Below are 24,483 nucleotides of genomic sequence, written 5' to 3'. Positions count from 1 at the left end.
CCAAAGGGAGGCATAGGGACCAGAGCGAGTGGCTGGGTGGGTGAGCACAGCGGGCATACTCGCTTTATTTCAGCTTGGGTTTTGGGGGATTTCTTTAATGCAGAGCAGCAGGAGGCTGTATTGGAAACCATGTAATATTGGCAGCAGGGAAAAACAAGGGAGGGGAAAAAATATATGTACACACATACATATACACACACACTTAGATCTAAAGCAAGTACAACACAGGGGAGGAGGAAAAAAGAGCAAGAGGCTGTGCACGGCCGGGGGCAGCGACCACAGGACCGCTGCCCCTGAAGCGATGCTGAGCAGGAGGCTGGAGGGGCTGAGCCCCCAGCACTGCAGGACCAGAATCACACTGTGTGGAGCAGAAAGGCTCTCTGCTTCGTTGTGGCAACGCTTCGGGGTGTGCTTTTCTTGTGTTTTTGGCACATCAGCTGCCATAAGCTCACTGCGGCGTGGGTGCTCGGCGGTGGGCTGGGTGAGCGGGGCTCTGGCTCCTGGCTCCTGCTATTGTTGTGGCTCGCACCTCTTCCTCCGCTGCGCTGCTGGGTTGTAAATCTGTTATCGGCCCATCTGCGGCATTGTTCAGCCCTGGCGTACGTGGCCGGCGCCTCATCGCCCCCCAGCCTGCTCGTTGTTCCCACAGCCTTCTCCCACCCGTGCTGATACTTTCACCAGCCCTGCTCGGAGCAGCCCAAACCCATTTTCCCATCCCGCTGGGAAACCCTCCCTTCAGGTGTTCACAGACATTGGTGAGGTCCTCCCTGAGCCTCCTCCTCTCCAGGCCGAGCAGTCCCACCTCTCCCAGCCTCTCCTCACAGCAGAGGTGCGCCAGGCCCTTTGACATCTTGTGCTGGGCTCTCTCCAGTACGTCCATGTCCCTTTGTACTGGGGGGCCCAGAACTGGACCCAGCACCCCAGGTGTGGCCACACCAGTGCTGGGTGGAGGGGAAGGGTCACCTCCCTCGGCCTGTTGTCGATACTTTTCCCAATGCAGCACAGGATACCCTTAACCCTTGTGCTTCCAGGTGCCTGGGCTTGTTCCCCTCCATCTGCAGGACTCTGCACTTCTTGTTGGACTCCGTGAGGTTCCTGCAGCTGAGCACCGCTGCAATGCACCAACCGTGATGCTACCACAAGGAACATGCTCTGAGCAACCTTTTTCTTTGAAAACCCCAGACCTGATGGCAGCCAAAATGCCAGAAATCCTACCCAGACAGCACCGACCCCTGTTCGATGAAGCAGTCGTTGTCGGGGAGGCTCGACGCCTGCTTTTTCACATGCTCGGCTCAGCAGGGGATTTATTCAGGGGAACGGAGCATGCAGTGTCAGCTTCTCATTAGCGTCAAAGACAATGCCATCTCCTTTAAGGCAAAAAAGTGGGTTTAGTTTTCCCAATACTTATTGTATGGGCTTAGGGAACCACGATGCAGCTGAGCTTAGACTCATTATGTTGAAAGCCCCCAAAGAGGTCCCATCATGGAACAGATAGGGAAGACGAGCTGGCAGCGAAGCCTCTGCTTCCTTCCCCACCACAACCAGCAGCTCCCATCGAGATCAACGAGTGGTCTGCGGAGCCCTTCCCAAGCCTCCAGAGAGCACAAGTGCTCCAAGGTTGGGTTGGACTTCTAAAGCAATTTGGGGGGGTCAGTCGGCAGTTTTTAAGGAACAAACACAGGGATACACGACCCAAAGGACTTCCTGCAGGGAGATGCAGGGCTGAAGCCAGGGAGCTGGCGAGGGGTTCCTGGTATGGAAAGAGTGGGAACAGCTTCATGGGTGAAGTCACCGAAATGAAAATTCAGGCCTACGGTAAAGACCGAATTTTGGTTTGAACTGGTACGCTTCCAGAGCAGGACACCTCAGAGCTCAAGATGAAGCCTCCGGCAGCTGGGAAAAAACTCTTCCCAGAGGTCTCCCTAGGGACGCTGAAACCGGAGCAGAATCCTTGCTCAACGCGTCCCTGGGGAAGCCCACAAACCTTCCTCCTCGCCACAGCAAGGCGATCAGCACAGTGCTGCCAAGCAGCTGAGACAGCTACCCGGCAGTAGGAGCAGTCCATGGCACCCAAACGACGGGTGCTGTGTGTTTACGACCCGTGCATCGCTGTCCTGCCCCTTCTCCTCCTTCCATGCCATCAGGCCTCTGCTCTGACTTCCTACTCGAGGAGCGGAGACGAGGTGAGGGAAGCGCTGGTAATAAAGTCAGCTCCCCACACCCTACAAAATTTCTTTCCCACTCGAGCAAGCATTTGCATGTACATCAGCTACTAAATTTATGGTGAAGCTTTTAGCCATATGTGAGAGCTTCTTACGAAAGCCACGAGCACTGTGAAGTGTTTGCTGCATTTCTAGTGGGGCTCAGCACTGCCAGCGTCCGGTAGCTGACGGGTACTGGTAAAAGTCACAGCTCGCACTCAGGAGATAACTTACTGCTTTGGCATCCCACATTATCCAAGGACAGATTTACACGTCTGGCTCATTGAAGATTTATTGCTTCTAGTTTATGTACTAAGGAGCAATAAATGCTTCAGGGAACTAAACTCTGCACCATTCCGGGTCTTTTCTTTCTGCCCAGCCTCAAGGCAAAAGGCACACATAAATTCCTACCACATCCATCGTTAGTTACTCCAGCACATTCCCACCCTAAGAAGAATAAGACCAAGGAGTGATGATCAAGCACAAAATGATCACGTCATGCATTTTATTGAGTCTATTTAAATTTGCATTATGACATCTTACATAGGGAACAAACTCCTCCTAAATATTAGCTATCAAATCTGGTCGAACTGTTGTCCGATGACCTCAGAGTACCATTTTGTACTAAACAAGTTTAGTATAAACAGATGTAAAGCACTGTACAAAAAAAAAAAAAAAGAAAACTGTTACATTCTCAGTTGAATTCAGGGCTTCCCAACCGATAGCCATACTGGCAGAGAGGGAGATTCAGGAAGGGGTGTTGGGTGTTTTAGCTGAAGGGACCAAAACCACATAATTAAAACAAACCCAAAAGTATGGTTAAACGACATCTCAAAAAGAGGTTGGGAAGCCCTGGTATAACAAATGCAAATTGATTTTCTTTTTTAACACAACACAGACTTAATGTACTTTGGGTAAGTTACCATCAGTTCTGTCTCTTCACCTTCCTCCTTCCCTCCCTAGTCAAGGACAAAGAAACAAACAAACAAAAAAACAAAAACCCAAACAGCCTAGCGTATGCAAAGATTGGAAATATTTCTGAATTTGTTACAGATTCCCTTAACGTGGCTCCGAGCCAACGCTCACCAACACTTGACTACACACCCTCATCAAGCAACGAGTCCCTGCAGTATGATGGGGAGAAAACCAAAATATTGGACACTTTTACATATGTACACGTTATGGTAATGAAAAGGATCTCAAGCCAAAGATAAGGCCACAGCTTACACCAACCAGGTGAACCTTGCAGTGTGGTGGCAAAGATTGTGTTGGGAGATTCAGAAAAAACCACCTGGCACTGCCAAAAGCCACAGCGCCACGGCCAGCTGTGCCACTGCCTCTTCCCTCGTCTTCTAGTCAGCCCCTCGTTATCATTACACGGCGTGGAGCCTCCCCATTGTGCAGGCAACCCTTGCAAGATAAACATCCCCTGCAATTAGACAGGGAAACAGCCCTTTGGACGCGACATATTTGCATAATCCAGCTAACTGACAGGAAACTGGGATGACAGTCATTATGGTCCATTGTGTCAACATTAGTGGGAAATGCATTAGTTTGCAAGCTGACACAATGGACAATTATGGCTCCTTCAAAACTGGTACAGTATCGTGTTAGTGCAGCTGCTACGCATGCACGCTAATACTTCCTACCAAAAGTCTTTAAACTTTTAATGAGTAATTTCTATGCATGCGGTAGCTACACTAATGAAATCATTTTTAAAACGAGTCAATTAACTGCCTACAAGTTCTCTACAAAAAAAAAAAAAACAAAAAAAAAACCTCTTGTAAGTGATTAAAAAAAAAAAGTGCACATAAAAAGGAAATCTAACAAACCCCAGGAATAAGTCTTCACAGTCTTTTAATGGATAAAGCCCTAATTTAAAGAAAGAAAGAAAAAAAAAAAAAAGTAAGCACCCACAACTCTGTATCAGTTTGCAATTTTGAGTTAAGCCATCAAACATACTCTTAATTAAAAAAATACCAGTCGTTCTTCCAGGTTTTGGCCTCGCAACTGCTTTCACAGCTGTGTACGGAGGTCCTGCAGACAGAGAGCTGTCCTGTAAGACAGGAATTCAGCTCACCCACCAGATAAGCGCTCACAACAGCAGCTTGGGTGGTTTGCCGTTTGAAAGAAACACCACGATAACTACGGAGGCAGGCAGAGGCAGGCGGTAACAGGGAATCCCCTTCAAAAACAAAGCGCAAGCCTTCGATGCAAGAAACCAGGCTGCTCCAAGTGACGAGATGGAGATTTGTGCCGGCTCTGAAGGAAGGGTAAGAGAGGCTCCCACAAGGTGGCACTACGAACCAGGCAGCTGCCGCAACAAGGCTGCCTCTGCCTCTATACTTCTCTTTTCTGTACGAGCAGGCATTTCAAAATCACAAAAATGGACATTTTAACCTTTCATATGGCTATAAGCGTGAGTAAAGGTGCTGCATCCCGCCTGTAATACCAAGAAAGAGTAAACCGAGGGCAGCAACGCGTACAAAATCTCAATACCATAATGACTTATAAACTGCAAAATTGGCTAACGGCGAGCCTTTAAAATTAGTGCATTTCACTTTTTGTTAGCAACCGAAGTAGAAACACTGACTTTTCCTAACTGCAACATAACCTTAAAAGGACAGAAATGGAATTACCTCAAGATATTAGGGTAAACTGCAGCAGCACTTGGGAATTCCTCTTGCCAGATCCCAGCCCTACAACCGTCCCGCAGAAGGCGCGGGGTTTGTGGATGCAGTATGATACAAAGGCGTTTGTGGCCACCACCGAGCTTTTGGCTGCAGCTCCCAGCAGCTGGGACACTGCTCTTCCCCAGCACTACTGCAGAGGCCAACAGATGACTCAGCTACACAAGGAGCTCTTCGTTGTATCAGCAATTTAATTCCTGCCAACTCTTCCAGACGTTGGGCACCTAGCACCCTCAGTACACTCAGCATTGGAAAACGCGTGTTAAACATTGAGAACACTCAAGGGCTTCTCAACTGAGGTTAAATTATTTGCTCTTGGTACCATTTGGGAAACCTCCAACATTTTATTAGTTGCTATCATTACAGAAAGATAAAATGTTAAGGCATGCCACTATTAAGCTATAACAAAACTGTGAAGTTGAGCCTACCAAAGGGTACAGTTACTGGAAACTCAGAACATTAAAAAAGAAAGCTATGTTGAATGACACGCATCACAGCCGTGCCTCACGTTAAGTAGCACTAATGGGCTCCTTTCTTTCTGGTCACTGTGCTTAGTCTTCAGAAATGTATGTCAGGTTTTCAAAATCTAAAAATGGCATTCATGTGGAGAAGGATTTTTTTTCCTTCTGATTCTACGCTCCAGTAAGTCAATAAAGCTACCGGAAACTGCAACCAATAGCAAGTATTTGCTATGTGAATGCTACTGGAAGAAATTCAGAAGTGTTATTTTGTTGAAGAAATTTTGGCATCAAATACATTACCTACATTCACGAGAGTCCAGCACCTGAAATTAATAGCTAACTTCCAATTTTAGAGTGATGCATGTCACAGAGGGAAAAACTTAAGAGCATGAGCTTATTTATTCCTCTGTTAAAAACAAACAAAATCCCAAAAAAACATGTATTCCCTGTGCCATGACAGTGTGTCCCACCAGGAGGAAAGCAAACTCAATAGCCAGTCAGGGTTTCCCACTGAACCAAACACTACAAAATGCACACGTATTAAAAATTTGGAATTTTGGGACATAGTGGAATCCTTAACTGATGAGACATTAAAAATGGCTTAGAGCAGAGACTGTATTTTATGCAACCACCACTAGAAAACATCAAAAATGTTCTTTAATTAGGCAAAAAAAAAAGATAGGCTAGCTTTGGTTTTATCATCTGAGGAGCACGCAACATTTCCCTTACAGCCAGCAAGAGCAGTTCATATCCCTTCGCAACTACCACTCTGGAGGTGAAAGAAATACTGCTTTCCCTGTTGCAGACATAAGCTAGGGGGAAAAAAAAACAACAACATAGAATAAAACAAAGACAGCTCATTGAAGCGCAGGGACGCTTTCCCCTGACACCGATGAGTTAAGGTACAGGATCAGACTGGCTGCAGTTGGCAGGGACCTCTGGGTCCATCTGGTCCAACCCCTGCTCGAGCAGGGCCACCCAAGCAGGTTGCTCAGGATGACGTCGAGGCAGCAACACATTTTCTGGTTCTCCATTTCAGTGTGCCACAAACATACTTCTAAAGGTAATTTTTAGCCGTTCCAATGGGAGTATAAGGAGTATTTTTTGAATGTGTAGCCAATCTTAAAAATAACATTACATATATTCCAGTAATCAATTATAATCTCCAAAATTAATGTATCACTCTAATAATTAATCTCTCCCAGTTAATACTTATTCTTCTGTAGCACTCGAACCAACACTGGATAGATCATGTTCACTGAACAGATGCAGAGATTACTAATATTGCTGAAGCTGATGGTGGAGGGGGGGGAGTCACTATTTGTCTGCTGAAGAATCACACAGGGTTACCTCAAACTTCAAAGTAAAAAATGCAAAAATTGGGCATAAACCTCGCGGAATAATCTGGTACACACCGGTTTATATTATTATATATTAGTAACCATATAAAGAAAAAAACAGCCATTAGAACAGTTTCTAATTTTTATCATCTTTTTGGGTGGCATTACTGAGCCAAAACACTGCAATTATAAACATTTAATTTCCATTTTTTAAATGCAATTAAGATGTCTAATTCAACTGTTTTTATATTACAGTAGCTTTTCACATAAATAGTACAGATATGCACTGCTCTTGACAGGCACACAGTTACAAAAGCAGCTCTCTTGTATTTAGTTTGCTCTCTGTGTGGTGGGTTTTGTATGAAAAGCATTCTCGATTTCTAAGCATGGTACAATTTTAATTCTTAATGCGTTAGTACAACAGTGCATTGGAAAAGTACTGAGCTTCTACAAAAAAGCTTTACAATTTTAAAACAGATTTTTTTTTATTTAAACAAGCATAGGCAATTCTTATATTTCCACAACAAGATAAATATCCCAATTAAGCTAACAGCTCATCCTACAGCGTGCCATAGTGATGGGGAAAGGGCTAACATTAGTGTTATTTACACAGACATGTCCAATATTAACCCAGTATGAAAATTAAAAGTATGTTCAAGTGTGCAATTAAATTCGTGTTTTTTTTTTCAGTCAGTTGGATTTTTTGCAAAAAATCATCTACCACTCATGTACATTAAGCTGGGATGACTTCTCAGATTCCTCATAAGCACAATCTTTAGGACAAAATGTTTATTGGACTGAGGGAAGGAAGGGGCTAGAACTTCATAAAGAAAAAAGTATTTTTAAATGGATAGGCGTCTTTGGACAAGTGAAATTTAATCACACAAACTGGCTAGATCTCGAAACCCCTAATTAATTTTACAATTTTAGAAGCTTGAATTCAGAGAAAATGCTCTCATGAGGGAAGATTCACTCCAAGTCATTACTATACAATGAGGTACCACTCAAAAAGTGGCCATAAAGGAAGTGACTTCTTTGCCCATCACTATTACACTAGCTGCTCGGCCATAAATTCAGATCTCATTTAGACAACACTCTCTCTGTTACCAGACGCTAAGACTGCTCTGCGACAAATGGGACAAGTGGAATTTTCTGATAACCAGCGATCGATGCAGTGGACATGATACTCGTGAGAACAAGGCAGTTTCCGAAGCTTGTTGCCTTCGGTGTACTCTGTAATACACACGCTACAGGTTTTCAGAGCATCGCTCTCACCAAAATTCCTCATTGCTAGGTTGTCAATTTGTTCTTTGGTGAGTCCTCTTGGTTGGTCATCATCATCTTCATTTAGTAGGAAAAATTGTGCTAGGCTAAGGAATGGTAGAGAACCACTTTCTTCAAACGTGACCGATCCTCTTGTATTGCGACCTTCCCGTCTGGCACCAGATGTTGAACCACCTTCATTACCACCTTCGTACACCTCCCCTGAGCTAACATCCGTACTTTCATTGCTTGAACTACCACCACCTCCATTCTGTGGCTCGGAAGCATCCACGTTCTGATTTGGAGTTGGGCCACTAGGATCTGCATCACTATCACTATACATAAAGTAACTCAGCTCTCCAAAGCCTGTCATTATCTGCCTCAGCATAGTCTGAATAGCAACTGATGTAGTCTCGCTCAAGCCTGTGTTTAAGATCCTACGAATAGGAATCCTAATGGTACTGACGTAAGTTCTCACTCCAGCCCGTTCTGAACGTGAAAACGTGCGCCTAAACCCTCCCCGTTCGCTCTCGTAAGTGACCGTGTTGTTAGGGGTCTGGGACCGGGACCGAGTTCTGTTGGCTATGCTGTCCCTTTGCCGATACTCTCCGGGACGAACTCTTCTCACCTGAAGATCAAGCACTATGGTAGGAGGCCTCTGCCCAGGAGTTGCAGACTCACTGGCACCATTAGTTTCTGAAGAACCTGCTGCTTGAGGAACAGGTCTTGTTTCAGGGGCTGAAAACAGAACTGCGTTTTCACTTGGCATCTCAGTCCCCACTGTATGCTGCCTTAATGTCACATGCTGCCTAGTTCTAGAGCTTCCCTCAGCTTCACTCACCGAGGAATGGTCAAGCGTTTGAGATGATGTATTGTGATGAGACCTGCGAGTAGCCTCACTCACTGGATTAATAGGTGACCTACTTCTATCAGTCCTAGCCCGTGTCCTCCGCTGTTCTGGGCTCCTACTTCTCGCTCTCCTCTGCCCTCTAGGAGGAGAGGCTTCCTCAGTTGTTAGCTCCTCTGAAGTGCCCCTTTCTGATCCAGGCTGCCTTACAGACGGTGATTCAGACCTTGGAATTTCAGAGTCACTTTGGCTGTTTTCCAAATCCTCCCCACTGGAAGGCTCTACAGATGGCTCATTCTCAGTTTCCGGATTTGTGTTCCCATTATTACGGTTGACATTTATTTCCAAACTGAATCTGAAGTCACCACTATTTGGGTTAGTCCGGCTCACTGCTCTCCAAGATTGGTTTCCTCGTTGCCCACTTCGTGTAGTATTTCCAGTCTGTCGGACTGAATTAAGCCAGTCTATTATAGAATCTCCATTTGAAACATCTTCTGCGGACTCTGCACCTGCGAAAAAGACAGTGAACTACCAAAATTAGAGTACTTAGCTAACTTTGGAGTGATCTTTTCCAAAAATATAAGTGCTTAATTTAAAAAAGTGACAGTTTAGAAGCGCTTAATCCCATCAAGCGCAACTGTGGTTTCACATGTAGCATCACAGTTCTTATCTACCAGAGCTCTGTTAAGGGAGCAGGAGTGGACTTTTTCTTTCCTAACACGCACAGACAGGCTGCAGCCATCACACAGCAAACAAGTCTAAGTAACACGTATTATTTATTGTAAATGGAAAGTCTTATTTCCTGTGTTAAAACACATCAATATTCTGTGCTTTCCTTTCCAAACAATTAAGGGATCTAGCGACCACTGAATTGAGACCTATGTTTGTCCTGACCCTTCACTTGAAGATCAGCTTTACAGCAAACCCATCTCACTAAAGAATGAACGCCAGCAGTAAGCTCCAAGAATCCTCCACCAACCTCTTTAGAGGGGTGATAACAAAACCCACAGAGCACCTTTGGAAGGGAAGAATGGTGAATAAAAACAAAAAGAATTGCCAAAAAGCATCCTAGAAGGGAGCAGACAGGAAAACAATCTTAAAAATAAAGAAAAAGAAACCTAAATGGAACTTTATTTTGATGCAAGTAACAGACACGTTATGGGTGAAATCTGTCCCAAACTGATCTCTGCAGCAGATATCAGACATAACGTTCACTTAGTTTTGAAACAAAGCTCACCTTGCACCTGCCTAGGCTTAACTTGTTCCACTCCTGCACTCAAGTTAAGGTCCGTATGGGGTGCTAAAGTTAAGAGTTTTCACAAATACTGTATATACCTCTATTCTCATCACTGTTTTGCTGTGGCGGACCTTCTTTAACTTGGTGTAGCCTTCTCAGCAACTCTTCTTCAGTAATTTCACCTTAGAAAATAAGCAAAATTTTCCAAAAATATTTCCAAATCATATGTATGGCAAGCATTATCAAAAGCTTCTACAGAAGGTACAAGCCACTGTTTTGTCTTTTTTTCCTCTAATTAAATCCTGCTATAATGAGACTGCCAAGCAGGTTGCTAAGGGGAAGTTCAGACACTTCAGCACCACTCTTCCAAATAAGTTTTGCTGAAGGATCCAACAGTGTCAACCTACTCAAAAAAGACAAATGTGCTTTCTGGTTCTGCAACCTCTACAACTCATCATCAGTTTTCTTCATCCTATACCAATTAAATGACTGTCCAGAGTGGGGAAAAAAATGATAATATGTTCACAAGCATGAAAAAAGTTGAATTAGTTGAAGTCATGTTTTAAAATTATAACTGGTTTCAATTAGGCATCATCCTATGAAGAGTCAATTTAAAGTAGTAAGTAGTAAGGCGACTGAAAATGGACATAAAAACACCCATGCAGAATCTTGCACCAGATTAATTATCCTAGTTATAAACTCTTAATACCAGCATAAAGTTTTCACACATGCTTAAGGGCGATTACTTCTCTATCACAGAAGTCTAAGGGGCCATAACAGGGTCAGCTCTGGATGTTCCCATCAAGTGGTGTGAACAGTAGACTTCTGTATCTGATGAATCCACATTGTCCCAACCACCTCTCCGCGGTGGAGCCCTCAATTTTGAGTATGTATAAGTTAGCAACAAGCTACTCCCTACCACAGAACACAACTGTAGCACATGAACTAAATGGGTGAAAAAGATTGAGGAGAACAGAAAAGGACACAAATCAACTACAAGCGATTCCAGTAAGATGTATATACACAAGCATAACCTACCTGGTGTTCCTAGCAAATTGTTATCTCTCATAAGCCTGTAGTCCTCTTCACTCAGGTTGTTTACAAACTGATAGAAAGCTTCTTCTCGATCTAACCGATCTAGCTGACTCTGACGTGCTTCGGATTGATCGATATTTCCTTTATCACTAGAATCTGAGCTCTCCATCTTGACAAATGGAAGAGTATCTAAAAAAGAAAAAAGAAACTCTTCATTCAACTTAGTGAAACACAGCATGATATTTAGATGTTTAACCTGTAGTATATTCTTCATTAAGTTGAGGAGAAAAAGACTTCGCTAATGAATTTTCAGTTAAGATAGGCTGCATAGCCACATGGATCGCAACAAAATCATTCTCAAAGCATGAGCAACTTCCAGAACTACAAAGTCTAGAGCCACCACTACTTATATTCAAAGCAGCAAGTACAAACACATGGAATAGTATCAGTTTACTAAGTGTCCACAACAATCTTTTTGCAATAAAATACTCCTAATACTGCAACTGCCTCGTGAATCCCAGAACCATGCCTTACAGTGCCATACAACAGCGTAGCATGAGGCACAAACCATTCATGATTATACTAACTCTAAAAGAGTACTCTAAAAGATTAAACATTCATCACTTCTTCCTTCCCTGCACTATGGTAAAGAAAGCAGACATCTATCTAATTTACTGCCAATTAAGAGAAACACCCTCTTCAACATCCAAGTGAATTTTAACAGAATGGAGGGATTTAAATGAGTCTGAAGATGCTATAGAACACTATATATGAAAAAAAGAAATGAGACAGGGCTATTAGTATCCTCCAAAGTGAAAAAGCGGTTGTAAAATCAGCTCAGTAGTTGTATGTCAAGAGAAGAATTTGCTTGCAAGTTTCAGTAATTAGTGAATTACTGATGTTGATGACTAATACATTTCCAGGACAAAACTCCACCGTGTATACCTGCCATAACTTTTGCTTCGAAGAACTATTTTCTATAATGTGGTTTTATTTTTTTTTTTTAAATATAATCTTCTCCTCACATAGTTTTTCATTTGGAAGAGATCCTTCACAGCATCTCAAAAAAAGAAAATTAATGAATACAGTGTCTATATTTGATCAAAATTAAAACAAAAGACATGCAAATGCAGGAGACATACTGGCACTAGTTGTGCCATGCAAATATATCAAATGAAGTTAAAATAACTAGTTTCCTTAATCATTATGCCTCGCTACTCACAACATCAAGAATTTTCCTGTATAACTGGTAGAATCTAGTTACTCAGAGAGGTGATTAGCAAGCTAATCCTCTGCACGCTAAAAAGCTCTGCAATAATATTCCCCATCAAAAAACGTTCCTTTCATTTAAACCATGTTGCATGTGACATGGAAGAATAAAGCTCTTTGCTTCTTGCTGGAAAGTTTCCAACACTCAGACATCTGTCTAGTGCAAAAAGCATCTTTTTTTGGTTTGTCAGCACAGCTGTCAAGTCAAGACTGCCCACAGTTAACAACAGTGCCGCATGATCTCCGAGTGGAGTTTATTTCAGCTGCTACTGTGAAAATTAAAGCGCGCTGACAACCTCTGTGTAGCAGTAGGAAATTCCACAGAGTAGGACATCCCACTATTGCAGACTTGCAGATTATAGAAATAGCTACTCCAATGCTCATTCTGACGCAGTAAAACTTGTTTTAAGTTAGTCATGTTAAAGCACAAATGACCTGTTGGCCCGCTGCATTACAGGTGTGGAAGGCTACTGGTACTTGTCTCCATGATTTTTTTTTTTTTTAAAAAAAACATCAGTAAGCAGCAGCAATCTGTAGGGTTACTACCGTTTCAGATGGAAGGCCATCAGCTGTCCCTGCATTGCTACATCTCTGGTGCAATCCGAAGACTGCATGGCCAGTCTGAAGACTCGCATGTGACATGCTGTCAAGTAAACCCACTCACAGAGGAAGTTGCACAACAGTTCCAGCAGGTACGTCCCACTCGGACTGGGCTGTTATGAAATCCGTATGCCCTTCAAACCTCAGACACGTACTTCTAACGAGAACATAGCTTGCTTGAAACGTGACAGCTTTTTACACGCTTTCTGTAACAGAACTATGACCCCAACTAACTTCAAGACATATCCAATCAAAGGAAAATACCAGAAAGACAAAGCTGCTGCTTTTTACAAGATACACCTGAATAATATCCCAAGTAGAATGAGACTTGATTCCAAAATAAAGCCCAGAAAGATGCAGTAGCTTTGGGGAAATGCTCTAACCAGCATTTTCTTTTTTTTCCATGAGACTGACAACAGTGAAGCAAAGTTGACAGTACAATTAGGAAAATTAGGGAATGCAGTAACACTAAAGGACAGGGGCAGCATAAAGCTGTTTGTAAAATATTTTCCTCAAAATGGTTGCTACCTTGATTTTTACTGAGTTTAAAACATGTGTTCTTCACAAACTGCAACATTAACATATTTGTAAGCATTAGGCTAATTCAACAACAGGTTTTAAAAGAGTACATTATGTATACAAAGTATGACATTTGTTTACTGCTTATGCTTTGAAATTTTCCTTTTGACTGCAAACTCCAGTGCTTGTGGGCACCTTGGCTATCTAACACCTACTTGACAGAAAGACTTTTGTCCACTCCATTTCAGAAGTGGAAGTGGACACTATTCCTGGTCAGGGACGAAAGGCAGAGGCAAAACAAGTGAAGCTGAGAAAACTGACCTTCTTTACCAACAGACTGATGCACGCTTCAATAGCTGACTCTTTAGGAATGCTGAAACTACAGCGAAGTCAGTCTTACTTATTTCCAGGCTTGCTCCCCTTTCCTCCTGTTTCAGCTTTCATCTTTCAACTGTAAAGTCCGCTGTTGGTCAAGACTGAAGAGACATCATTGCTAAGAAAAAGCCTTAGATCTGGGGTCTCAGCTACAAATCCCATTTACAGGGTTCCCATGGTGGCAGCGCTGCTCTGTTTTTGATGCAGTGGAGGGTCACACAAATAAAGTGGAAACCCATCCCTCATTCAGGGGATTCAGGCTTCTGCTCTCAGCTCATATGCTGCAGCAAATTATGACTGGCCTAAGGAAGCTGACTACAGCAACACAGGGAAACCTGACAAGGGAAAAGCTACAGGTATACTATTAAGTTACAGAAGAATACCCAACATTTGATTACCTAATAAGCAGGTGCACTTCAACTGTTTCTCTTTCTCCCAGTGGTTTCGTTCAACTCAAAGTAAGACTGTTCTTACTCAAGTGAAAAGATTCAGAATTTCCTTATTTAGTGTTCTCCCTTGTCAGCACTGAGTTGACAAAGGGTGGGGAAGGTCACATCTGTGAGTAGGAAGTTCAGATCTGTCAATTACTGCCAGCTTCAGCCAAGATATCCAGTAATGAAAATCTTTTTACAGGAAACAGGAAAAAAAAAATCACCTGAAGGTTGCCCAAAACAAGATAGTGTACTGAATCACAGCTATAATAAACTACTTTTTCTTAAAAAAAATAAATGAAGGGAAATACTCTTCAGCAGCTGAATATCCAGATATTTTCCAGTGAATATTACAGTGAATTCTTAAGTGGTGCTCCCATCCTTTGACGAGTCAGCAAAGGATCTTCCCCGCAGTTACGCTTCAACAATCTCAGAGATTTCAGGGCACAGCTGACTAGCTGTCTCTCCACCGCTGCTAGACTGCGGCAGCAAAAACAGCAAGCCCCAAGCAGGTATTGATACATCATTTTATTCAAGAGGATGTAATATGCTCTTTTGGATAGGGATGACTGACGAATTCTAGATGTTCCTTCAGTAATGCAAAGTGACCATTCTCACGGTACACAGCACAAGAAATATCTTACCATTTCCCGTATGCCAAGTCATGAGTGTGTAAACAAAAGCCAGTCAGGAATTTACAGTCATTAAAAAGAAAACTAGTGGGACAGCAGGCAGCAATAAAACACTCCTGTTGTCCATTTATCTTCACCAATAATACTGGGCATCTCCATAGTGCTTAGCATTGACAGACCAGAGAATTCTTCCCCGAAAAGTACTGATGGAATAGAAGTCACGTTGCTAAATCGCTACCTCTTTCCCCTTCAAAAATGGTTAATATTTCCTGACATCAGTTATCTGTATTGAACACCAGAACACTAACTTAGCCTGCATTCTTGAAAACACGAAACCTTAACGCTATAATCTTCATCAGATTTACGAGGCAAGCCTCAAATTTTAAGAAGAGAAAGGCACTTAGCTGATGTGCAGAAACAAATGAGATGCTTACGAGCCGGCTGTGCAGCAAAGATCTCTCGAATTCCCCCCATCTAGGCGTTCCTGGTATTTCAACGTTACGTGCAAAGTCGTAGCGCCCTGTACATTCGAACGTTTCCTGAATTACCTCATGTCCCAGCAACATAATTAATACCTTGGTATACACAGAAAGGATGATGACAATATGAATAAGTGTCTCATAGATGTGCTCAGCAAAAGGCTAATTTCTCATTTATGATTCATAACCTCATCTTAATTAGGTACTTCAACCAGTAGAGCACCTTGCCTACTTCTAGTCTGCAGGAATTATCAAACCCTTTGACTAAAAGCAGCGACTCAGTACTGGAAGCTACAACACCTTATATTTCTGGTTTTGGCTTGTTTCAGGTTAACTATTTTCTCCCCACTTTCACTGAACACACCTCAGAGACGTTTTAGCTCTGCCGAAGAGCCATGCAGCTGTCTGCTCAACGCTCTTTCCACAAACTCTGGCTCCAGCAGCTCTAACATACCGTCCCCTTCAGCAGGACCGGCCCCAGCCAGAAGTCTCTCCCGTTCCATTTCTCAGATGTCACAGAACAGCAGCTACAGCGGGCAGTTCTGTTACTCCGGGCTCTTTAAGCACAGAATCAACCTAACGGGCAGTACTGACTCCCCTGGACCACGTCCGATCCGACTACTAGGCTCAGTAGCGTATCAGAAGTGTAGAAATAGTTTCCATGCTCGTCAGCACACAACTTCTCAATAACCAAAGCTAGCAGAAAGGCAGACATAACAAGAACTACATCTTCATCTTAAATATTTCATCTCTCGAGACTGCAAGCTCAAAAGCAGAAGCAAAAAAAACTGTCAGTGAATCCTATCATTAAGGAAAGGAGATACCATGAAACAGTGAAATCAAACAGCTATTTGCATTATACCTGGAGCTTCATTGCGTCAAGTTTTTTTTTTGTCTTTCTGGGTAGCTACACAAGTCTTCCTTGGAGATTAGACTGAAGGCTATGATGGTATAGGTACCATTCACTAATCTACATCTCAAATGGTAACAAGGAACTTTTCTACCTTTCAAAACTGCAGCATGAATTTTGGACGTACTCCTTTTTCTCCTACTCTTGCTTTCTGACAGTCTGATGAACAACAGCTCTACACAGTTTCTAGATTTCTGATTAAACTTACCACAAATTCTAAACACACAAGAACTATGTCCTCTTTGCCTCGAAAAATACCACGGAACATGCCCCACTTGTGGAAAGCTGGAAGAAACTTGTCTTCTAAGAAGTATATCAGGGAAACTGCAATAAAATTCAGTGCTAACTTAATATGGAGAGTTAAACACGTATTCAGCCAATTCACTACCCCAGAACATTTCAAAGCAAAGTCCATACAGCAAGACATCACTCTGAACGTATATTTTAAATAATAGAAAGCAAATAAATACTTGTTCAGCACAGCTGCAAAAAAATCCACAGAATAAAAAACCAATGAAAATATTTTAACAGAACAAGCTGCTAAGAAGAAGCAAACACTTGCCATCTTACTGTATCCCACCTCAAAGAGATCTAGGCACAAAAACAAAACAATTCATTACAGGTTTCCAGCATCACCTTCTGGATGAAAGGGTGGGACTTAGCAATTCCGGAACAGTGAGCATGTGGAATGAAGACGGAACTAAGAATATATAACACAGCAACAATCGCCAAAGTAAGAGCTTCACGTTTTATCTTCTGCGCTTATCAGCACAGCATTTTTCACACAGATGTTGAAAACAAAATTAAGACAGCCTTTCCTTTTGTGCTCAAACCCAGAGGGTACCACAGAAGAGAAAGTTTAGCGTCCACAAGGTACCACAACCTTCCAGCACTGGGAGAAGACAGTTGTGAAGCTGGGCTCTTCTCCCCCAGCAGCAAGCTTCCTGCTAGCTCAGCACACAGAAAGCTCGAAGGAAGAAGTGATGTTGCACACCAGTACCCAGCGCTGCCACGGAAAGCCAGCGGCATAAACAGGACTGACAAGTAAGGAAGTTGTGCCCACAAAACCGAAGGCCATCACGTAGCGCTTTGATTTCTGCAGAAGGAGAACTTCTGGTCAGTGAAAGCGCCAAGCCAATCGCGCCCTGCTGGATTTTACTTAAAGGAAAGCCCAGCTCTACGTTTACTCTCACTTTCTCCACAAAACTGTTGCCAATAGAGCTTCTACAAGGCCAATAAAACACTGCCAATTGCTGCAAATACAACCCACCCGGCGATTCTGATGCGAGGATTCTTTGTTGTTATCGTTACTGTCTAGTACCCAACAAATATGAAAGTGGAAAATACATTTAAGCAAAATCTAAGTGAATTTCAGTACCTATCCCTAAGACTGTAACTCCATTTCTGACGACAAACTAAGGCAGGCAAGCTCAAGCACTTTAACAAGATTATGTGCACATATATCTTGCATATTGAAATTAAGGCTGCTCTAAGTGAAATGCTTTTAAGTTACTAAATTAGGAAAAGTGAGCGCGCCCTGACTTTTCCTACATATTCAATTATCCTTAGATGGTTTTACGAGACCGCACAACTCTGCAGACCTCCTTCAGTAAAAAGCTGACCTTCAGCACTGCAGATCAGCAGCAAGACACTAACAAGTCCCTCATTAATGACAACACGAGGGAGGCACAGCCTTGTGTCTCTCTTGCGATCTTACCTGTAGCCAGGAATCTGCACAAAAGCAAAACTGAGTCTGCGTGACACTTCTGGCTGCCCCTACTCACCACACAATGATCCTGTCTCTAAGTTCTTACACTACTGCTCTGTTCAGAGGTGTTGGTTTTGAGATGCACAAGACCATCATAAACATATCTTTAGTTTTGTTTTATCCCTTCAAGACCAAGTTTTTCAAGCTAAAGAGTTGATAAGCTCTCCTCAAGACTGAGATTATGGCTCAAGAACTCTGATAAATACCCAATAATCTTGCTTGGATTCAGAGATGTTTTAGTACACGGAAATAGAAATCTCTACGAAAAAATTAAAAAAGCCTAGTAACTTGTTAAGCTGGACTCAAATGGAACCTTTAGGCTCATGTAAATTAAGTCAAAACATTAAGCTACAGCAGTAAAAAAAAGATATTACAACACCTCCGCTGCAATTAGAAGCATTCTACCAAGATCAAGGAACTTATTTTGATACATTTCCATAGGGATGAGGAATAAAGGGATAAACTAGCCAGGTACATTAACGCACGGCTGTTTAAGAAAATATTTCCATTTAGGGATCACATTACTCATTCCCCTAAAAATACTTAAACAGAAAAAAAAAAGAGAAACATAATGGAGACCAGACACTTGTAGCACTGTTTCCGGTGCACCTTGGTACGTCTGTGTATTCAGGAATATGGAAAATAAATATGATACAGATGTCAGCCACTACATGCTTAACAAACGCTGGTGCGCTTATTCAGTCACAAACGTTTCTGTAGTCAGAACTGCTGCTGAAAGAAACACTAACTGTCATGTTTTAGCTGTGTAACATTAACAAAAATTCCTTAATTTTATAACGTGTGGTATGCTTTCCACTTGCTAGCAGCAGGGGAGACGAAATTCCAAGCTATAATTTGTTTAATACCAAAATGGTAAATCTGTAGAGGAAATGCAGTCATTTTAAGTGCTAGTTGACCACTACAACAAAACTAAGCATCAAACTCTTAATTAAGATAATTAACTGCCTAAGAAGCAGCCAGCTATTTTTTTTTATAAAAACATGGTCAAGTCACTGCAATTAACATTCAGGGACAAACTGGTATCGGGACTCCTTTAGCATCCTCATGACAACTGACAATCTGAAATCAACCACTACTGCCAGCCTGGGCAGGGAAATACCTCAGCTGTGCGACTGCGCTACTGGGCACAGAGCAGTCTGAATTCTTGTTTATAAGCTCCTCCTGATTAGCTTTTTGAAAAATAAGCAAACAAAAGTGTTTTTTAAAAATCAGTATTTTTGCTGTGAAACCTGTTGTCGGGCTCCTTCTACTACATGCTAAAATCAAAATAAATAATTAACCTTAAAATCTACACATTACACAGCTTGATATTGCTCCTCCATTAAAGCAGACCACTGAAGATGACGAAATATATTTACAACTGAGCTTGACAATAGTTTTGAGACATGGTAAACGTGAATGTCAACGAGCAGTATTAAGAAAAGGAAGGAAGAACTTGCACAGAAAACTAAGGTAACAGCACAGAGGTAACGTGGTTAACATGCCAACAGGGCAGGAACAGCCAACATTACAGATTTCAGCAGGTCCCAAGCCGATAGAGACCCTCGCAAGAGACGCAGCGACACGAAGAGCTCCTCTGCCCCGTCTCCCACTAGAGGCCTTCTCGTCTCAACCCACGGGAAGCACAAACCGAGGACACGGTCCTGAAGGGCTGGGGCTGCTGAACAAGGCACTGAGCAGCACGGCGAGGCCCCAGGCAGTGCCTGCAACCGCTCCCCCTCCAAAAAGGGACCAACTCCCCGTTCCTCCCCGCCCGGAGGGCGCAGAGCCCCCAGCCCTGCCCGGAGGGGGGAGCACAACCCCCCCCGCGGGGAGCAGCAGGTTCTCCCCCTCCACTGCGTTATTTTCGCTGTTAAAGGCCCCGGAGGGTGACGGGGCCCAGCCCACCCGGGGCAGGGCCGCCCGCCCGCCGCCATCTCCTCCCGCGACACCCCGAGGAGCCGGGGGGGGGGGAGCGGAGCGGGCCCTGAGGCGCCCCCCGCTCCCCCCCGGCTCCCCCTCGTTCCCCCCCGCGCCTCTCCCCGCCGCGGGCCATTTTGGGCGGCCGCCCGCAGGCCTCCCGCACTCACCGCCCGCCGCTCGCCCGGCTCTCGGTGCGCTGCTCTCCCCGGGCTCCCCCCCCCCCCAAACCGGGCTCGGTCCCGGCTCCCCCCGCCCCGGCTCCGTGGGTCCGCCCAGAGCCGCAGCGCCGCCCGCCCGCCGCCCGCCGCTCCCCTCAGGCGGCCATTTTGTGCTCCATTGTTACCAAGGAACGGGGGGACCGGAAGCGGCCGCCGACAGCGGAAGTGAAGACCCGCGCTCCCCGCCCTGCGCATGCGCCGACGGCGCCTCCAGGGCCGGGGCGGGGTGGCCGCTCACCAACGAGAGGAGCGTGGAGGACCTCCGGGGAGGGCAGAGCGGCCCCGTGCTAAGGGGGGGGCGCCGCCATTTTGAAGAGGGGCAAAGGCTTGGGGGGGGGGGGGGGGGGGGGCGAGGCGATGGCCGCCCTCTGCCCGCCGCCCCCTGCCGCCCCCTGCCGCCCCCTGCCGCCCCCTGCCGCCCCCTGCCGTACCGGGGCTCGGTAGAGCCCAAGGGTGGCGCTGTTCAAGGGTCATGACTGGCAGTTTTAGTGTCCCCACAAGAGCCAGGCCTGTTGGTATGGGGGCCATTTCGTGTCACCTCACAGCGCGAGGTGCCAGCTCTTGAGGCGGGCAATGTCCAGCGTTCCCAAGCTAGTTTTTATTTTTTGAGGAAAAAAAATTAGCAGCAAGGCTGTTAAAGATGTTCATCTTCCTCACTCTGTAGATGCATAGGGTTTCCCCTCATCTTACTCAGACTACACTACATAAAGCAAAGGCTGGCCTGGTGCCATGTGTTAGACGCTCCTCACACCACAGAAAGGCTAGATGTGAAACCTAATTAATCAAACACCACACTTCCCATGTTCTGTAAGCCTGGTGATAGGTTAAATATCTGTAGTTCCACTCACTGAAGCTGAATTCCACCTGTTACCTCCAGGATCAGTGCGTATCCCTTGTGAGAGGCTGGCAGAGCAGCAGAATCAGAAATCAATAAGACACAGCAGGAAGAAAACTGTAGCTGAAAAGAAATGGGAGAGAACTAGGAGAGAAAAAAAACATATGAGCTCATTTTTGAACCCAAGGGGCTGGAGTGCCACACTGAGTACTAGCACTGGTTTAAGAAGAGGGAGAGGTTAAGGCTTTGCAGAGAACAGAAGGGATTCCTTTAGAAGTTTGAAAAGATCCCATTTTACTGACTCAAAAGTATCTCTTGAAAAGGCCATTAGGAACAGTAAAAACAAATTTCCATGAGCGTCATCTTTATTTTTGAGGAAGAACCAGAACACACAAGAAGAGCATCTTTGTGAGGATTTATGTGGTTTCAGAAAGACCATGGGAGACCTTTGGTTCTCCTTTTGGTACTTCGTGGATAACAGTAGTGAGATTGCTGTCAACTTGAGGGGTGGTTGGCATTCAAAGTTTGTTGAAACTTGAACGTGTAGAAAGCGACAAGCCCAACTATTGATGTAAATGAAGTGTTCTTAAATAATCACAGTTCAAATTTTCCCCTTCAGATTTGAGAACTCAAAAGGCAACTACAGTGTTTGTGCTAGAGAGAATGGAGCGTTCAGTTACATTTTTTTTTTTTTTCTCATCAGTTTCACTTGCTACAGGATGGGATCAGGAATGGAAATGATACTAAGACTATGATGCCAAAAGCATAATTAAAGGAGAGCAGGAACAATCCCAGTTCCATGTGGATCAGATGTACATTCCCCACTGTATTTTTGTTGAATTACACAGAGCATAAAGCATGGAAGTTTATTCCAGCTGCAGGTGGAGGGATGATTCCCAATAAAGTTGTAATAAAAAGGTGATACCTAACCCAGAATAAAACTTGCTTACAGAAGGTTAAGCTGTTGTTTGTTTGTTTTTAAAGCAAATGGGAGCTGGGACAGTGAGTTAAATCACATCAGTGCTTTGCATCATTGCTCCATTATGGATCCTTCATTACAGTTAGATTTGCTGTAGGGTCAAACCATGACCTAACAAATCTGTTTTTAGTGGTCAACGTAAAATTAAAAAAAAAATAATAATATTAAAAAAAAAAAGGGGGGGGGGTGTAATTTAATGTCAAAAAAGCAATCTTGCAGTTTTAATGGGCCGAAATATTTGCCATTGGGAAAAGTCCTCTTGGAGCTGTTCCTGACATATGATGAACAGATTTTTTATTTAGATAGATTCCAGTGCTTGGAGAAACTATCCCCTGAAGAAAGAAAGATCCCGTGGCTGAGCATGTAAGCTTTCTTTTCTGACAGACATCTTTGAAAATAGGTAAAAAAATTCATTCCACTGTAAAACATCAGTAATTCAAGGAGGCAGATGATCAGCATACAACTGATCCATTTTATCACGGAAAGCGTTTTGCTGACAACTGATAAGACAGCCACTGAGCGTGAGGATTGGCAATCAGTAAAGCATCAGGATGCCCACCAGAGCACTCCGATGAGAGACCTCAAAGAACTGAAGAACTAGAAGGTGATGCAGCTGTGACAGAGACTTATGCATGAAAATGAATCCTGTATTTCTCCCTGCCTTTTCTGAATACCAGGCAAGGTCAGAGCGGGATAAAAGTGGCTTTATTATACACCAGTAACCTAAGCAGCAAAATGGTAGGATTATTGAGCAAATGGGAGGTGGAGCATATTCTTTTATTTGAACCAAAGGGTGATGGTTTATGCTCCTGGTGCAGCCTCAGAGTGTTTTATGACATCTGGCAAGTATTTTTGTTTGTTTGTCTCTTTCTTTTTCTCTCAATAGAATATTTTTGAGTGAATAACCTTACTGAAAGTCTAGAACATCATGAAATGGAAAGCAACAGAGGAATGAAGCATGCTATACTTTACTTCTTTGGGTGAGTTCACATTCTTAGGGTAGATATTTGCCAGTTTGCTTGCAGATGAAAAACCCAGTGATGTACTGCTGAAGTACACTTTACTTCAGCAGTAAAATCTTGTAGCTGAGGTCCAGGCAGACAACTGGGGACAAGTACCTCCCCACCCACTGCATTGAGATGATTTGCGAATGCCCTCACAGGGTCGATCAGATGCAGAATGAGCTCTGATTTTTCAAAACTGCTTAGTAGATTTCATTGTCCAGTTAGTATTAATAACAATTAATGACCTGTGCACACACATCTCTTTGGCAGCTTTGAAAAAAATTAGGATCAGCATAGCAGTGTATTTCAAAGATATTGTAGGGGAAAACATATTTGCATAGAGAACTTTTCAGTATGGGGAAGAAATCCCAAATCTATAGCAAAAGCTTGGTGTAATTCATCCTTAACTGCCTGTCTGCGGTTTGGTAATGTATGTACAGCAAAGGAGAATTACAACACTTTTCCATGGTAAGTTTAATGTCGTTTCCTTCAATTAGGGTAAATAAATTTGCTTTAAATCCCCTTGGGTTTTAAAAACTGGTTATTTGGTATGCAGCGATAGATGAGGAAAAATGTTTGCTTTTTTTTTTCCTTGGAATGTATTAAAATAATTTATTCACAATATAGATAAGTAATAATCCAAATGCAGTGAGGTGAGAAAAATCTGAATCTCTTGGGAGCTTCTAAACCTGAAGAAAAAAAAAAAAAAGAAAAAAAGACCTAACAAACTGACACACTCAAATCCTTATATACTCAAAGTATTAGCAGAGCCAGGTACTGAGCAGGCAAATGAAGCCACTTCACACTAATGTAGCAGCCCAGAACAAACCTGGGAGGAAACCTAAGGTTATAACAATTGCTAACAGTCTAACTTTTCTATTTTCCACTTCAGTACTGCCCACATTGCTTTACAGTGCTCACAACAGGCCATCTTCTTCGTTGGACAAGTTACCTTCTGGTGGGGGGAGAAACCTGGGTTTATGTCTTATACAACAAAATATTTTCCATTCAAACCATATCTCAGAGGATATTCAAGCTGGTCATGTTTAAATAAGCAGATCTGGCATCAAAGAGATTTAAAGTGCTGAAAGAAGAAAACCTTGCACCTTAGGGAGGCATTTTTAATAGTTTTCAGTAATTTGCTAGACATAAACAAATTCTGATCAGGAACCTCTTTATCAGGCAGTGCTGTACTCTCAGGAGAGCTTAAATATTAGTTCAGGTACCATCCTGCCACATCCCAGCTCCTTAATTCCCAGCCAGGTAAAACAAGTCTGCAAAAGACAAGGGGGGGATATCACACCTTGCAATGAAGCAGAGGCCTGTGAGGGGAAGTATGGCCTTTATTTAAGTAAATATGGTGTATCCCTGTCGTACTGATAGCAATTCCAAGCAAAATAACATAGGGCTGATAAGAGGCCTCGCTAATAAACCATTTCAAGAAGCTATTACTGTAACATTATGAAA

The 24,483-nt window shown here is 43.5% G+C and overlaps 1 protein-coding gene across 5 annotated transcripts; it reads right to left on the bottom strand.

Annotated features, from left to right (window-relative positions):
• Positions 1–6,820: 6,820 nt before the first annotated feature.
• On the bottom strand, positions 6,821–20,393 carry RLIM (ring finger protein, LIM domain interacting). 5 transcript variants are annotated; one of them, XM_035541787.2, is made up of 4 exons: positions 20,324–20,393; positions 11,078–11,263; positions 10,138–10,221; positions 6,821–9,311 (listed from the first exon to the last, which is right to left on the bottom strand). In XM_035541787.2, exons 1-4 carry the CDS (start codon positions 20,391–20,393, stop codon positions 7,777–7,779), a joined length of 1,875 nt encoding a protein of 624 aa, XP_035397680.2. In that variant the 3' UTR covers positions 6,821–7,776. The 5 variants fall into 5 exon arrangements, with proteins under 5 accessions (XP_035397680.2, XP_035397679.1, XP_050569364.1 ...); XM_035541786.2 differs by lacking the exon at positions 20,324–20,393 and adding an exon at positions 20,148–20,277; XM_050713407.1 differs by lacking the exon at positions 20,324–20,393 and adding an exon at positions 19,709–19,942.
• Positions 20,394–24,483: the final 4,090 nt, after the last annotated feature.

The sequence above is a fragment of the Cygnus atratus genome, chromosome 13, assembly GCF_013377495.2.
Source record: "Cygnus atratus isolate AKBS03 ecotype Queensland, Australia chromosome 13, CAtr_DNAZoo_HiC_assembly, whole genome shotgun sequence".
Classification (NCBI taxonomy): domain Eukaryota; kingdom Metazoa; phylum Chordata; class Aves; order Anseriformes; family Anatidae; genus Cygnus; species Cygnus atratus.
This window is presented reverse-complemented; position numbering and strand designations above follow the sequence as displayed.

Bases quoted from the DNA above. Each gene is read 5' to 3' on its own strand.
- RLIM (XM_035541787.2), bottom strand. From the start codon at position 20,393: ATGCGCAGGGCGGGGAGCGCGGGTCTTCACTTCCGCTGTCGGCGGCCG. The intron at 11,264-20,323 runs GTAACAATGGAG...TTTCTTTTTTAG, and splicing joins TCCGGTCCCCCCGTTCCTTG to ATACTCTTCCATTTGTCAAG. The intron at 9,312-10,137 runs GTATATACAGTA...TCTTTTTCGCAG, and splicing joins AAACAGTGATGAGAATAGAG to GTGCAGAGTCCGCAGAAGAT.